We start from the raw sequence: 16774 nt of genomic DNA on the forward strand, positions 1-16774 counted from the left end.
GGGGGAGGGGGAGGGGGAGGGGGAGGGGTGCTCTCCTCACTGGGGCCAATGGACCGAAGTAACATTTACAAACCCAGAAGCTCCCAGCGTTAAACATACCTCGATTCTGGGAGCTCAGGAGGCCAAGTTGGCCGCCGGCCATAGGGCGTGAGCCCCTGCTTCCAGAACAAAGCAGGGGGTGAAATGGCTCCGTGAGCTTCTCACTGGGCCTGGGGTGGCTGGGACACCATCCTATCCAGGCTGCAACCTAGCATCACACCTGCACTTCACGTGGTGGCCTGACCCTCCTAAAACGCCCTGGCGGGGTTGCTGTCCCATCCTGAAACTGCTTGTCCCAGTTCAGGTTATGAGGAGCTGGGCCCGGGCCTGAGGCTCTGGGGCTCACCCGCTGTCAGGACGCTGGACCCGGGTCCCTGGACGAGGCAGCCTAGGCGATCCCGGTGGTGAGAGCACAGGGGTGATGAGACAGGTGATGTGGCCGGGTGGCCTGGGGAGACCTCAGAGCCGGTACCTGGATGGGCAGGAGGTGCCAGCCCTGTGGGTATCTGGGGAAGGGGTTCCAGACGGTTCCCAGGTAGGGTGGGCTTAGAACGAGGAACAGTATGGGAGCAGCAGAGGGAGGGGAGGGGCTGCGGAGGGGAAGCAGAGCCAGGCGCCCTGCCAGGCGAGGGGGTTTCAGGTTATTCCAGGGGGCTGTAGGGCTCTGCTCCCAGAAGCCTCCTGGGCTGTCACAGGGAAAGCAGCTGAGATAAGGTGTTAAATTCCCTCCCCAGGCCTGGCCCGATCACCTCAGGCAAGCTTCCCAGGTGACTTTCTGCCCCACCCCCGGGCCTGGTGCTGAGTCAGGAGCCCTGAGTTCTCCGCAGGGGCGGGCTGGGCCTCCCGGTTCTCAGGCCGCTACAACCTTTGCTGGGGGTGGATGACTCAGCCGCCCTCCAGTCCTTCCCAGGTGTTTACCCCTCCTGCCTTGGCTTTAACTAGTTAATAAGTCAACCCCGAGGTCGCCCCTAGAGCCTGGTCTCCCTCCAAGTCTGGGGTCAGGAGCCCTTTGCCCCCGCCCCGGCTCTCCCCTCACCCCAACTTCCGCACCTCTCTTGGGCAAGCCTGCCTCTGGGGGCGCTCGGGGCGTCCGTGCCACCTCGGAGGGCGTAGCTGGGCTCCAGCCAGGCCGTGTTGCTGCCTGCGTGGGCCCCGGGGCGGAAGGCGGCATTCCCGGGGAGCTGTGGATCACCACCTTGGGAGCGGGGAGGAATCTACATGGTTAATGGGTCCCTGCAGTGGGGACCGCGGCTCACGCAAGCGTGAGAGCCGTGGGGATGGCACCTGAGAAATTGAGTTTCTTGGAACTCACGTCAGTTTTGCATATTCCGGGATGAATAGTCGGTCCTTGAGGATGAGGATGGAGGCAACATCGTGGGGGCCGCTCAGGAAATGCAGGTATCACAGCGTGCACAGCTGAGCAGCAGCTGAGCTGTCCCACACCTTCCTGTCACCTGTCACCGGCTGCTCAGCTGGAAGAACCACTGGGGAGGGGGGGGCAGTCACTCGAATGTGAAGGGGGACAGTTGGTCCATGAGAAGTGAATCCCGTTCTGAGCCTGGAGGCCCACCTGGGAATTCGCCTGACCTTAGCCCCAAGGACAAGAGATGACCCGCCAGAGGCCTTTGTTCTTTGGTCTGAGTATCAGGCTTCCTGCCACCTGTGCCAGACACTCTGAGTGATGCCAGGTGCCTGGGTGGGCTCTTTGCAGTCACTGTCACTGTCACTGCCCGGTGGCCAGACCGTCTGAGGGGGTCTCTGTCCAGGGGTCCCCACCAGTTTTTTCATCGAAGAAAAGGAAGGGAGGTATCCCAGGAGTTAGGTGCTGAGAGAGGAGGTGAACTGAAGATCAAAAACCTAAAAAGATCGGGACTTCCTTGGTGGTCCAGTGGCTATGACTCCGCCTTCCAATGCAGGGGGCGCGGGTTTGATCCCATATGCCAAAAAAAAAACAAACCTAAAAAGGTGGACCAGGACGTGATGTTTTGAAATCAGTGTTTGTTTGTTTTAACTTTTTTATTTGGAAATAACACTCAAATGAAGTTGCAAAAATCATACAGAGAGGTCGTGGGGACGTTCGCCCAGCTGCCCACTGATACCATCTGTTACCACAGTGAGTTTTCAAACCCCGGAAACATTGGTGCAGCTGTTCACTAAACTGCATTCGTTTTCATAGGTTTTGAGGTGTACTTGCCCGTGCATATGTGTGTGACCTTTTAGCAAATGTGGATTTGTGTGCTTGCCACCCAGGTCCTCATGAAAGGCAATTCTTTGCTTTACTTCTTGATTTATTTAAAAGAATGTGCTGGCCTGCCAAGGCTGGTACCATTTTGTTTTTCTGAGTAATCGTGGACTCCTCTGTTTTAGGGAGAAATCTCCCAAAATCCTGCCAGACATCCTGAAGAAGATTGGGGATACCCCGATGGTGAGGATTAACAAGATTGGGAGGAACTTCGGCCTGAAGTGTGAGCTCCGTGAGTGCCGGCTTCCTGCGCGCGGCTCGCAGGCCGGGGGCGCGGGTGGGCCCCTCCCACCCTGCGGGAGGGGTGTTTGACCACGTCAGGTGAGGTCGGGAGAGGGTGAGCAAGCCCTCGCCGGAGTCGGTGTAAGGGAGGCCGTGGCCTGTGAGCCGAGGCCTGGATTGTGGAGGGAAGCGTGTCCGGGCAGATGTGGGCAGAACCCGAGCCGGGAAGGCGGTGCTCTAAGCCGGCAACTGCAGGAGCAGAGCGGCGCCGGTCTGTCTCGGACTCTCGTAGGGAGGGGCAGCCATGCCGTGGGTGGGGTGGGCTGACCTGAGAGCCGGGGCGGTTTTTGTGATGAGGGTCCCAGCCATCAGCCGGGCAGGAACTGGCTGCCCCGGTGCTCAGACAGACAGTTCGCGTCTCACTTAGGAGACACAGAGTGGGGATTTGGGAGCTGTGTCTGGTACACGTGGGGATCACCTGAGAGTCTTATCCAAGTCCTATGGAGAAGGGACTTCTTTGCAGGAGGCTGTTTCCAGGAACACAAGAGGGCGGGGGGGCTTTCTTCACCTCCACTGTTCTCCCAGCTCGGAGCCCAGGTAGATGTCAGCCTTGTCCCAGAGGAAGTGACAGGTGCAGAGGCCCTGGGGCAGACCAGGCCTGGTGCTGCTGGGGCAGAGAAAGCTGGGGAGGGGAGAGCGTGGGGGTCCTTGGGGGTCAACACCTCCTAGGGGAGGGACCGAGGCCACGTGGTCGATTCACCCCAGAGGCATCACCATCAGAGGCTTCCCGCGCACGCCTCTGGTGAAGAATTCTCTCATAAGCAACAAGCAGTACACACTCCCAGGCGCTGCTGGGGGTGTATCAGAACAACCCAGGAGAGGTATCGTCTGCTCTGTGCTCCTCCATCAGATAATAGAGACCAGTAACTAGTACCCCGTAGGCATGGGCCTGCTGCATGCACTTCAACTTGGCAGGAGCCCCTGAAGTAGGTTTTACTGTGTCCATTTTACAGATGGAAAAACCGAGCCTCCGGTTGGTTACTTGGCTTGCCCACGGCTGATCAGCTTGAATCCCTGCGTCTCTGTTGGCTTTCCCATGGGCTCATTAGAATTTTCTAACAAGTAATTCAAGTGTGTGACCTACAAGAGTCTGGGGTGCAGGGCTTCTCAGCGGTCAGACATTCAAGAGCCCCTCCTTCACTGTCCCGGCAGGGGCCTCTCTGGGTCTTGTGCATTTCAGAAACCAGGACAAAGCAGGAGGAGCTTGTTTTGTGGGTGCTGCAGGCCAGCCTGGTCCTTCAATCACATTTGGTGCCATCTCTCCCCCTTTTACGAACACTGCATGTTTTTGAGAGGTGGGAGGGAGTCCTCCCCCGAGGAAAGAAGAGCAGAAGCAGAGGCTTAGGCACAGGAGAGGACGTCGTATCTGCTAGGTGGGGAAGATGGCGGGTGTGGAAGGTGTGTGGGTCCTGGTCTGGGGGTGTGACGGGCGAGCTGTGGCTTCAGGACATCAGGTCGTCTGTCATGATCCGCTGGGTACGGCGGGGCTGTCTGCCCTGATTTAAGCCTGGGCTCCAGTCGGCCGCCCCCTGCACACCCAGCAAGTCTCTTCGGGACTGTGCTGCGTCACGGGGGTGGCTCTGCTCCATCCATCCAGTTGGGGGGGCTCCTTAGGCTGCTCTGTCTCATGCACTTGGAGTTGCCACGTGGTCCATGGGGGGTGGGACGGGCAGGTGGCAGAAGCTCCCGTGGGCAAGCACCCTCACCCACGTCAGGTGTGGGAGGTGACAATGGAAAGGCGATGATTTTCAGGACCACTGAAGCTTGTCCCTGCATCCTGGGCGTATCGGGTGCTGGGGAGGGGACGGCACGGCAGGCACCCCTTAGCAGTCGGGGTCCTCTTCCTCTCTCACGATGCGTCTCTGGCTCCAGTGGCCAAGTGTGAGTTCTTCAACGCGGGCGGGAGCGTGAAGGACCGCATCAGCCTGCGAATGATTGAGGATGCTGAGCGCGAGGGGACCCTGAAGCCTGGGGACACCATCATCGAGCCGACGTCGGGGAACACAGGTGGGCGCTGCCACGGGCCAGAGCTCCCGGCCCGGGTGACCCAGGGCTGCACGCGCTGGTCTGTCAGGCTGGCCCTTCCCTTCCCTCCACGCACTTTGCTCGGCACCTGATCCCTGTGTGCAGGTGTGTGGCTGAGCCCAGCTTTCTCTGATATCTTGCCGTCCCAGCTGCATTGGTGATGTTGGAGTCTGTTATGTGGGCAACTACACCTTGTAGTAAAAATCTGTCCTAGTTTCCTCTGGCTGCGGTAATAAATCCCACAGCCTAGGCGGCTTAATCCACAGACACTTATGATCTCGCAGTCTGGAGGCTGGACAACTGACATCAGGTGTCAGCAGGGCTGGTTCCTCCTGAGGCCTCTCTCCTGGGCATCTTCTCCCTGTGTCCTCACGTGCGTCCCTCTGTGTGTGTCTGTGTGCTGATCTCTTCTTATGAGGACACCAGACATACAGGGTTAGGGCCCACCCATATGACCTCGTTTAACCTTAATCTCCTCTTCAAAGACCCATCTCCAGTTACAGTCACATTCTGCGGGGGGGGGGGGGGGGGGGGGGGGGGGGGGGGGGGTTGCAGGGTAGGACTTCAACAGATGAATTTTGGAGGGACACAGTTGAGTCCATAACACTCCACCCTCTGGCCCCCAGAATTCATGTCCTTCTCGAATGCAAAGTATATTCACCCCCATCCCAACAGCCCCCCAAAGTCTGAACCCATTCCAGCACCGACGTTAAGTCTCATCTAAGGATCACCTAAATCAGAGGTGGATGAGACCTGAGGCTCGATTCCTCCTGAAGCAAAATTCCCCTCCGGCTGCGAACCTTCAAACCGGACAATTTATGTGTTTCCAAAGCACAGTGGCAGGCCAGGCACAGGACAGACATTCCCATCCAAACCCAGAAAGGGGTCGTGGGTCCCAAGCAGGTCCGAAGCCGACTGGGGCAAACTCCAGGAGATCTTGAGGCTCCAGAACCCTCCTCTCTGGCTCCGTGTTCTGTCTTCAGACTAACTGGGGTGACCCCTCCCCTCAGCCCTGGGCAGCGGCCCTGACCCCTTTGGAACCAGGGAGGAGGCGTCCGGCCCGGGCCTGTGCCCCGGCCCCGTGGTGGGGCCGGGGACGGGAACACGCGGGCTCTACAACGTCTGCTGCTATTGTCACCTCCCAGGCGCCCAGTAAGAGCTGGAGGAATTGGGGTTCATGGTGGGCAGCCTGCTTTTTTCTCTGGGCACACTTGCCTTTTTATCTCTGCCTCCACCTTCTCCTCTTATCCCCTCATTTGAGGGCAGAAGGGGATGATGTAGGGTATTTTTGCAGCGCCCTCTCCCCTGGGCCTTTGGGGCTGGAAGCGGGGTCTCGGGGGCACCGTGGCCCCCTCTCACTGCATGTGCTGTCCCCAGGGATCGGGCTGGCCCTGGCTGCCGCGGTGAAGGGCTACCATTGCATCATCGTGATGCCAGAGAAGATGAGTACTGAGAAGGTAGGCGGGCATCTCCCCGGCCCCTGCCCCTGCGCTGAAGGCCCGGTGGGGAGGTGAAGGCCACCATGTACCTCTGCAGGTGGACGTCCTGCGTGCCCTGGGGGCCGAGATCGTGAGGACACCCACCAATGCCAGATTCGACTCCCCTGAGTCACATGTGGGCGTGGCCTGGAGGCTGAGGAACGAGATCCCCAATTCTCACATCCTGGACCAGGTGAGGGCCGGGCCCTGGGGGCGACTGTGTGCCCAGAGGCTTGGGACCAAGTGGGGCCTTCCCTGGGGGATGTCTGCCGGGGGCTTGGGGGTGGTGTCACATCTGCAGCAGGAGCAGAGGCTGCAGAGGGACCGACGCGCTGGGACGCGGTCACTGGCCTCTCCCAGCCCAGTGTGTGGCCGGCAGGGTCGGCCAAGCCTTTGGCTGTGCTGTCTGTGTGCCGGCTTTGAGGGCTCAGCTCAGTGCGCTGGAACGCCCTTTGCAGAGGACCCGGGAAGCTCTCTACAGGCATAAAATACATGCAGACCTTTTGACTGGAAGCTCTTCTTTGTCACTCACTCCACGTCTGGGTTAATTCAGAAATCGCATCTTGTGGAGAGCTGGTTTTCATGCTCGGTGTCTGTTGAGGTGCCCGGGCCGTTCCCCGAGCTGCCGGCATCCTCTCTGGATTTGCACTGAGCTGTTTGCCTGGTGCCCTGGGGCTGCTGCCGGTTCTGTGCCTCGACTTCAGCACGACTCCTTTGCTCTCTTTTCTTGCAGTACCGCAATGCCAGCAACCCTCTCGCTCACTACGACATCACGGCCGAGGAGATCCTGCAGCAGTGTGACGGTGTATACTTCTAACCCTGCTGTCCATCTTGACTGGGAGTGTACAAGTCACTTACCCGCTCCTTCGTAAACTCCTTTTAATCCTTCAAAACCCAGCTCAAATGTCCCCTCTCCGTGAAGTGCTTTCTAGAACATTTCTCTAGAGCGGTTTCCTCCCTCTTGGACTTGGCCCGTGCCTCTCCTATAGCACCAAACATATCATGTGGTTGTATTTGTTTACCTAGCAGTCTTTCCTCCAGACCTGTAGGAGCTCTTGAGTGCAGGGCACAAGGGTGTCCCACGCTGGTTCTGGGCTCACAGCTGGGGCTTCACGTTGCTGAACGGCACTTGGCCTCAAGTCCCAGCCTGGGCGCTGAATTCAGCATTGGGGTTTTCTCATCTGCAGAACTGGGGTGGTGATATCTGCGATTAGCTTACTCTGTACAGACGTGAGGCCGCTTGGAACCTCTCCGCACAGTTGGTGCCAAGGCCGAGGGGGTTGCGATGTTTTCTGACGGGCTGTTTCCCTAAGAGGCCTTCGGGAAGAGTTGCCAGGGGCTTGGCACCCCTGGCTTCCTGTTTGGTGCCTAGCGTTGGCTTAAGTGCCCTCATTCCGTGCCCAGGAGCCAGGCAGCAAAGTCCAGGCATTTGCTCACCCAGGTCTTATGTGTGAGAATCCTCTCATTCGGTAAAAACAGCCTTTCTGCCTCAGCACGGGTGCCCACGCTGAGTTGTCTGCAGGTGCCTGAGCTGGCCACCGGGCACTGAGAGAGCCCAGACAACGTCTGAGCCAAGCTGCGCGGTTTATTCTGGTCCCTTTGATAATTCAGTTCACTTATCCACGTCGTCTGAACCAAACAGCTTAAGGAAGTGTGAAGAGCCTCCCTGGGCTCAGCCCTCAGCCACCTGGGGCCCACCTCCTGCAGGAAGTCACCTCGTTCACGATTCACGACAAATAGGGATTTCAGGGACTGGATGCGTTTAGCCTTAAATGGGGCTCCCTGGGGCTCTGTTACCGTGACTGTGTCTCAAAGATGGAGGACTGCGATGAGAGGCTTTAAATTTGAGAATAGATTTGCTTTTGCCCTTTTTGATAACTTGCCTTCGTTGTGGTTGAAGACCTTCTTGCTTCTTATTAAGAGTGGAGGGCTGAGCAGAAACTAACACACCATTGTAAAGCAATTATACTCCAATAAAGATGATTTTTTAAAAAAAAGAGTGGGGGTCGGCCGCTCCTGCCTGAGGATGTTCTCCCTGACATGCCTTCTCCCCTGTCAGGGAGGCTGGACATGCTGGTGGCGTCGGCGGGCACGGGGGGCACCATCACGGGCATCGCCAGGAAGCTGAAGGAGAAGTGCCCTGGATGCAAGGTGAGGGGCTGCGAGGGCGCCACCCTACCCCGCCCAGGAGATGTGGGCCTGGACGTGTGCACGTTTCCCACCTGCGGCCTGAACTGCAGCTGGAGGCTTAACTGTTGGGCTCCTTGGCCTTGGGCCCACAGAGTGGCCTCTGCTCTAGAGCCGGAAGTTCCCATTTCTGACACTTCTGCGTAGACGGCCTTGCATCTTATATGGGGGGGTTGTACCTGTGCCTGCCCGGGGGATAAAGGACCCAGCGACCTGGACGCCCAGATGAGCTGGGGGTGGGAGAGTCCATTTGGGTGGCCTCCAAGGGTCATTCCAGAAGCCGAGAGCTCTCAGGTTCAGGTCCTACCGCTGCCCCACCGGGGCTCTGAGAGTAGGGAGGGGCACCTGAGCCTGGGGAGGGGCTCAGAGAGACCCCCACTGGAGGTGCCGATCGCACCCTTCCTCTCTGCCCATTTCTCCGCCGTCCAGGAGAGGTCAGTCCTAGCACCCCCCTCGCCCCAGGCTCCCATTGTTCCGGGGCATCTCTTGGGGCTGTCCTTGGGCACCCCGCGCAGGAGGAGCTTTCCAGGACGCCACTTCCCCCAGCCTCGTGCTGCCCCTTGAGTGCCCTGAGCTGGACATTTATTTACCTTGCGATCTCCCAGCGCCCGGGCCTGGGTTAGTGGGTTTCGAGCCTCGTGCCCGAGGTCCGGGAACAGGGCCCGCGCCCGGATGACAGCCGGGTGCGTCCAGGTGAGACTTGAGCCCTAAGGCTGCCCACTCTGCAGATCATCGGGGTGGACCCCGAAGGCTCCATCCTCGCAGAGCCCGAGGAGCTGAACCAGACGGAGCAGACGGCCTACGAGGTGGAAGGGATCGGCTACGACTTCATCCCCACCGTGCTGGACAGGACGGTAGGCGGGGCGGCAGTGACAAGCCCAGCCCTCAGGCCACAGCCTTGCCTGGCTGGGCACGGGGGGGGGGGGGGGGGTGGGGGGGGGGGGGGGTGTGTGGCGGGACGCCTGGCTGAGCGGGGACAGAGACGCGAGCTCCGCGCTGCATGGGGCAGCAGTCTCGGGGGTCATGACGTGGTGACTCGCGGTACTTTACCTGACGAGCGTGTACCACGGCCCTGTTGGGCAGACACAGAGGCCCTTGGGGGGTGGCGGGTGGTACAGACCACCCCGGCAGGGGGAGGGAGCCGGGTGGCTGGAGCGGGGAAGCAGGCCGACGTGGGAGAGCTAAGGACCCCAGAGAAGGCTCCTTTTAAGGACCCTAAAGGATGCTTCGGTCAGAGACCTAGACTAGAAGTGTGGCCCTCAGCGGGGCTGCTGGGCGGTTTTACTGGCCACGTGCACGGTGCGCTGGACCCGGGGGGAGGGGGTGGGGCGCGACCTAGGTCTGCAGATGCGAGTCCTGGATCCCAGACAAGGGGCTGGGCCGCATCCCTGGAGGGTCACGACCTCCTGGACCGAGGTCCTCTGTGAGGTTGCAACCTGGGCGGTGGTGCCCACGCCCACCACACCCCCGCTGCCCAGCGCCCGGCGCTGCCCGGCCTGACCGCCTGCCCTCGGCCCCCCAGGTGGTGGACACGTGGTTCAAGAGCAACGACGAGGATGCCTTCGCCTTCGCGCGCATGCTGATCGCGCAGGAGGGGCTGCTGTGCGGTGAGTGGGGCGCCGGGCGCTCGGCCTCTGCCAGCTGCTGGGCCAGCGCCGGAAGGACACCCTCCGCTCTGGGGCTGCCCGGCCCACCTGCACGCCATCTGCTGCAGGGCTTGGAGGTTCTGTGTGAGGAGGGTTTGGTCGTGACAGTCGGTGGTAACGAGGAGAATGTGGGTGGACAGTGAGAATCGGGGGTCCTCCCAGCACCCCGAGCCCGGTCCCTCCACCGAGGACCCCTCCAGAGCATGTTGGGGCGTGCACACGCACTGGTACGCACGCGCGCATCGCACGCCCCCGCCCCCGGCGGGTCTGACCCCGACCCTCCCGGCAGGCGGCAGTGCCGGCAGTGCCATGTCGGTGGCCGTGAAGGCCGCCCAGGAGCTCAGGGAGGAGCAGCGCTGCGTGGTGATCCTGCCGGACTCTGTGCGGAACTACATGTAAGGAGCAGTCCCTCCGGCCCCTCGGCTGCCCGCACTCCGCCCCCCAGGCGCCTGTGCCGGCCCTGCTGCCCGCCAGGCCTCCCCGAGACGCGGCAGCAGGAGGGAGGGGGCATGGGGGTCTGTGAGGCCGCGGGGGACGCGGAGGAGGACGCAGCCGCCCTAAGAACGCCTCCGCAACCCCCGCTGCAGGGAGCACCGGCTCTGCTGCTACGCTCACACTGCAGCCCCAACCTGGCGAGACCCAGGCTGGGCTCGGCAGCCCCGGGGACGGGCTGTGCGATGCCTGCCTGCTGGCCTCCGAGGCCCCTTCGAGTCCGATGGTGCTGAGTATCTGCACACCTGCCCAGGTGGCAGCTTGCATCCTCCTACTTCCAGTTCCTGTCCTCTGGGCCGATGGCGCCCGTCTGGGGCCACCGGCTGAAAGAGCCAGGGTTGCTGTGCGGGAACAAGGGCACAGGGGGCTAGAGACCTCCCCCACGGACCCGTGGGCTTCCTCCCTGGCCCAGGAGTGGCAGGTTACATACCTCGGGTGAGCTCCGCTGCCCCTGGTGGGCGCCCATTCCAGCAGGGGGTGAGGCATGTCTGGGTGTCCACTGCCAGGTTGTCCTGAGCATGGCCGTCCGCTCACACCGCACGGTGCGTGAGAACGGCCATCTCCCCGTGTGCTGGGCCGGCCTGCTGTGCGTGCGCACTCCTGACTGTGTGTGTGGGAGAGAAATGGCGAGAGTGTGACTGAATGATCATGTCTCGGGCACACACGCCTAGGCTGGGGGGCTGTGGGTCCTCCCTGCTCCCCACTTTCTTGGTCCTCGTCTGCCTTTTTTTTTTTTTTAACATCTTTATCGGAGTATAATTGCTTTACAATGGTGTGTTAGTTTCTGCTTCACAACAAAGTGAATCAGTTATACATATACATATGTTCCCATATCTCCTCCCTCTTGCGTCTCCCTCCCTCCCACCCTCCCTATCCCACCCCTCTAGGTGGTCACATAGCACCGAGCTGATCTCCCTGTGCTATACGGCTGCTTCCCACTAGCTATCTACCTTACGTTTGGTAGTGTATATATGTCCATGCCACTCTCTCACTTCGTCCCAGCTTACCCTTCCCCCTCCCCGTATCCTCAAGTGCATCCTGTACGTCTGCGTCTTTATTCCTGTCCTGCCCCTAGGTCTTCAGAAACTTTTTTTTTTTTTTTTTTAGATTCCATATGTATGTTAGCACACGGTATTTGTTTCTTTTTCTGACTTACTTCACTCTGTATGACAGACTCTAAGTCCTTCCACCTCACTAAAACTAACTCAATTTCGTTTCTTTTTATGGCTGAGTAATATTCCATTGTATATATGTGCCACATCTTCTTTATCCATTCATCTGTCAGTGGACACTTACCATGTCCTGACTATTGTAAATAGAGCTGCAGTGAACATTGTGGTACATGACTCTTTGAATTATGGTTTTCTCAGGGTATATGCCCGGTAGTGGGATTGCTGGGTCATATGGCAGTTCTATTTTTAGTTTTTTAAGGAACCTCCATACTGTTCTCCATGGTGGCTGTATCAATTTAGCCCACATTCCCACCAACAGTGCAAGAGGGTTCCCTTTTCTCCACACCCTCTCCAGCATTTATTGTTTGTAGATTTTTTGATGATGGCCATTCTGACCAGTGTGAGGTGATATTTAATTGTAGTTCTGATTTGCACTTCTCTGATGGTTAGTGATGTTGAGCCTCCTTTCATATGTTTGTTGGCAATCTGTGTATCTTTGGAGAAATGTCTGTTTAGGTCTTCTGCCCATTTTTGGTTTGGGTTGTTTGTTTCTTTGATATTGAGCTGCATGAGCTGCTTGTATATTTTGGAGATTAATCCTTTGTCAGTTGCTTAGTTTGCAAACATTGTCTCTCATTCTGAGGGTTGTCTTTTGGTCTTGTTTATGGTTTCCTTTGCTGTGCAAAAGCTTTGAAGTTTCATTAGGTCCCATTTGTTTGTTTTTGTTTTTATTTCCATTTGTCTAAGAGGTGGGTCAAAAAGGATCTTGCTGTGACTTATATCATTGAGTGTTCTGCCTGTGTTTTCCTCTAAGAGTTTTATAGTGTCTTGCCTTACATTTAGGCTTTAATCCATTTTGAGTTTATTTCTGTGTATGGTGTTAGGGAGTGTTCTAACTTCATTCTTTTCCATGTACCTGTCCAGTTTTCCCGGCACGACTTTATTGAAGAGGCTGTCTTTTCTCCATTGTATATTCTTGCCTCCTTTATCAAGGATAAGGTGACCATGTGTGCGTGGGTTTATCTCTGGGCTTTCTGTCCTGTTCCATTGATCTGTATTTCTGTTTTTGTGCCAGTACCATACTGTCTTGATTACTGTAGCTTTGTAGTATAGTCTGAAATCAGGGAGCCTGATTCCTCCAGCTCCGTTTTTCTTTCTCCAGATTGCTTTGGCTATTCAGGGTCTTTTGTGTTTCCATACAAATTGTGAAATTTTTTGTTCTAGTTCTGTGAAAAATGCCATTGGTAGTTTGATAGGGATTTCACTGAATCTGTAGATTGCTTTGGGTAGTAAAGTCATTTTCACAGTGTTCATTCTTTCAATCCAAGAATATGGTATATCTCCCCATCTGTTTTATCTTTAATTTCTTTCATCAGTGGCTTATAGTTTTCTGCATACAGGTCTTTTGTCTCCTTAGATAGGTTTATTCCTAGGTATTTTATTCTTTTTGTTGCAATGGTAAACGGGAGTGTTTCCTTAGTTTCTCTTTCAGATTTTTCATCATTAGTGTATAGGAATGCAAGAGATTTCTGTGCATTAATTTTGTATCCTGCTACTTTACCAGATTCATTGATTAGCGCTAGTAGTTTTCTGGTAGCATCTTTAGGATTCCCTATGTATAGTATCATGTCATCTGTAAACAGTGACAGTTTTACTTCCTCTTTTCTGATTTGGATTCCTTTTCTTTCTTTTTCGTCTCTGATTGCTGTGGCTAAAACTTCCAAAACTATGTTGAATAATAGTAGTGAAGGTGGGGCAACCTTGTCTTCTTCCTGATCTTAGTGGAAATGGTTTCAGTTTTTCACCATTGAGGATGATGTTGGCTGTGGGTTTGTCATATATGGCCTTCATTATGTTGAGGTAAGTTCCCTCTGTGCCTACTTTCTGGAGAGTTTTTATCATATATGGGTGTTGAATTTTGTCGAAAGCTTTTTCTGCATCTATTGAGATTTTCATATGGTTTTTATCCTTCAATTTGTTAATATGGTATATCACATGGTTTGATTTGCGTATATTGAAGAATCCTTGCATCCCTGGGATAAACCCCACTTAATCATGGTGTATGATCCTTTTAATGTGCTGTTGGATTCTGTTTGCTAGTATTTTGTTGAGGATTTTTGCGTCTATGTTCATCAGTGATATTGGCCTGTAGTTTTCTTTCTTTGTGACATCTTTGCCTGGTTTTGGTATCAGGGTGATGGTGGCCTCGTAGAATGAGTTTGGGAGTGTTCCTCCCTCTGCTATATTTTGGAAGAGTTTGAGAAGGATAGGTGTTAGCTCTTTTCTAAGTGTTTGATAGAATTTGCCTATGAAGCCATCTGGTCCTGGGCTTTTGTTTGTTGGAAGGTTTTTAATCACAGTTTCAATTTCAGTGCTTGTGATTGGTCTGTTTATATTTTCTATTTCTTCCTGGTTCAGTCTCGGAAGGTTGTGCTTTTCTAAGAATTTGTCCATTTCTTCCAGGTTGTCCATTTTATTGGCATATAGTTGCTTGTAGTAATCTCTCATGATCCTTTGTATTTCTGCAGTGTCAGTTGTTACTTCTTTTTCATTTTTTATTCTGTTGGTTTGAGTCTTCTCCCTTTTTTCTTGATGAGTCTGGCTAATGGTTTATCAATTTTGTTTATCTTCTCAAATAACCAACTTTTAGTTTTATTGATCTTTGCTATTGTTTCCTTCATTTCCTTTTCATTTATTTCTGATCTGATCTTTATGATTTCTTTCCTTCTGCTAACTTTGGGGTGTTTTTGTTCTTCTTTCTCTAATTACTTTTGGTGTAAGGTTAGGTTGTTTATTTGAGATGTTTCTTGTTTCTTGAGGTAGGATTGTATTGCTATAAACTTCCCTCTTAGAACTGCTTTTGCTGCATCCCGTAGGTTTTGTGTCATCGTGTTGTCATTGTCATTTGTTTCTAGGTATTTTTTGCTTTCCTCTTTGATTTCTTCAGTGATCTCTTGGTTATTTAGTGGTATATTGTTTAGCCTCCATGTGTTTGTATTTTTTGCAGATTTTTTCCTGTAATTGATATCTAGTCTCATAGTGTTGTGGTCAGAAAAGATACTCGATACGATTTCAATTTTCTTAAATTTACCACGGCTTGATTTGTGACCCAAGATATGATCTATCCTGGAGAATGTTCCATGAACACTTGAGAAGAAAGACTACTCTGTTGTTTTTGGATGGAATGACCTATAAATATCAACTAAGCCCATCTTGTTTAATGTATCATTTAAAGCTTGTGTTTCCTTACTTATTTTCATTTTGGATGATCTGTCCATTGGTGAAAGTAGGGTGTTAAGTCCCCTACTATGATTGTGTTACTGTCAATTTCCCCTTTTATGGCTGTTAGCATTTGCCTTATATATTGAGGTGCTCCTGTGTTGGGTGCATAAATATTTACAATTGTTACATCTTCTTCTTGGATTGATCCCTTGATCATTATGTAGTGTCCTTCTTTGTCTCTTGTAATAGTCTTTAGTTTAAAGTCTATTTTATCTGATATGAGAATTGCTACTCCAGCTGTCTTTTGATTTCCATTTGCATGGAATATCTTTTTCCATCCCCTCACTTTCAGTCTGTATGTGTCCCTGGGTCTGAAGTGGGTCTCTTGTAGACAGCCTATATACGGGTCTTGTTTTTGTATCCATTCAGCCAGTCTGTGTCTTTTGGTTGGAGCATTTAATCCATTTACATTTAAGGTAGTTATTTATATGTATGTTCCTATTACCATTTTCTTATTTGTTTTGGGTTTGTTATTGTAGGTCTTTTCCTTCTCTTGTGTTTCCTGCCTAAAGAAGCCCCTTTACCATTTGTTGTAAAGCTGGTTTTGTGGTGCTGAATTCTCTTAGCTTTTGCTTGTCTGTAAAGGTTTTAATGTCTCTGTCGAATCTGAATGAGTTCCTTGCTGGGTAGAGTAATCTTGGTTGTAGGTTTTTTTCCCTTTCATCACTTTAAATATGTCCTGCCACTCCCTTCTGGCTTGCAGAGTTTCTGCTGAAAGATCAGCTGTTAACCTTAGGGGGTTCCCTTGTATGTTATTTGTTACTTTTCCCTTGCTGCTTTCAATATTTTTTCTTTGTATTTAATTTTTGACAGTTTGATTCATATGTGTCTTGGCATGTTTCTCCTTGGATTTATCCTGTATTGGACTCTCTGCACTTCCTGGACTTGATTGACTATTTCCTTCCCCATATTAAGGAAGTTTTCAACTGTAATCTCTTGAAATGTTTTCTCAGTCCCTTTCTTTTTCTCTTCTTCTTCTGGGATCCCTATAATTCGAACGTTGGCACGTTTAATGTTTTCTCAGAAGTCTCTGAGGCTGTCCTCCATTCTTTTCATTATTATTTTTTTTTATTTTTTATTTTTTTGTGGTACATGGGCCTCTCACCACCACAGCCCCTCCTGTTGCAGAGCAGAGGCTCCGGACACGCAGGCCCAGCGGCCATGGCCCACGGGCCCAGCCACTCCGCGGCATGTGGGCTCCTCCCAGACCGGGGCACGAACCCATGTCCCCTGCATCGGCAGGCGAACTCTCAACCACTGCGCCACCAGGGAAGCCCCATTCTTTTTTCTTTATTCTGCTCTGCAGTAGTTATTTCCACTATTTTATCTTCCAGGTCACTTATCCGTTCTTCTGCCTCAGTTATTCTGTTATTCTGTTATTCAGTTATGGATTACTTCTAGAGAATTTTTAATTTCATTTATTGTGTTGTTTATCATTGTTTGCTCTTTAGTTCTTCTAGGTCCTTATTAATCATTTCTTGTATTTTCTCCATTCTATTTCCAAGATTTTGGATCATCTTTACTATCATTATTCTGAATTCTTTTTCAGGTAGACTGCCTATTTCCTCTTCATTTGTTAGGTCTGGTGGGTTTTTACCTGCTCCTTCATCTGCTGTGTGTTTCTCTGTCTTCTCATCTTGCTTAACTTACTGTGTTTGGGGGTCTCCTTTTCACAGGCTGCAGGTTTGTAGTTCCCGTTGTTTTTGGTGTCTGCCCCCAGTGGGTAAAGGTTGGTTCAGTGGGTCATGTAGGCTTCCTGGTGGAGGGGACTGGTGCCTGTGTTCTGGTGGATGAGGCTGGATCTTGTCTTTCTGGTGGGCAGGACTGCCTCTGGTGGTGTGTTTCGGGGTGTCTGTTAACTTATGATTTTAGGCAGCCTCTCTGCTAATGGGTGCAGTTGTGTTCCTGTGTTGCTAGTTGTTTGGTATG

At 53.4% G+C, this 16774-nt stretch overlaps 1 protein-coding gene across 2 annotated transcripts in view; it reads left to right on the forward strand.

The window, feature by feature from the left end:
* CBS (cystathionine-beta-synthase) overlaps positions 1-16774 on the forward strand; it is a 30975-nt gene that overhangs the window by 5366 nt on the left and 8835 nt on the right. Inside the window, exons 3-12 of one of the 2 annotated variants that reach the window (XR_003792361.1) lie at positions 2407-2513; positions 4436-4570; positions 5966-6045; positions 6125-6259; positions 6800-6869; positions 8126-8217; positions 8982-9107; positions 9776-9860; positions 10189-10294; positions 10487-10826. Coding sequence is in view for 1 of the 2 variants with exons in the window: in XM_029214668.1 (XP_029070501.1) it covers positions 2407-2513; positions 4436-4570; positions 5966-6045; positions 6125-6259; positions 6800-6869; positions 8126-8217; positions 8982-9107; positions 9776-9860; positions 10189-10294 (936 nt within the window). In the remaining variant the exon portion in view is untranslated. The remainder of the gene's footprint in view (positions 1-2406; positions 2514-4435; positions 4571-5965; positions 6046-6124; positions 6260-6799; positions 6870-8125; positions 8218-8981; positions 9108-9775; positions 9861-10188; positions 10295-10486; positions 10827-16774) is intronic. The other variant, XM_029214668.1, reaches the window with a different exon arrangement.

The sequence above is a fragment of the Monodon monoceros genome, unplaced genomic scaffold, assembly GCF_005190385.1.
Source record: "Monodon monoceros isolate NGI ecotype Baffin Bay Population unplaced genomic scaffold, NGI_Narwhal_1 Super_Scaffold_11, whole genome shotgun sequence".
Lineage (NCBI taxonomy): Eukaryota > Metazoa > Chordata > Mammalia > Artiodactyla > Monodontidae > Monodon > Monodon monoceros.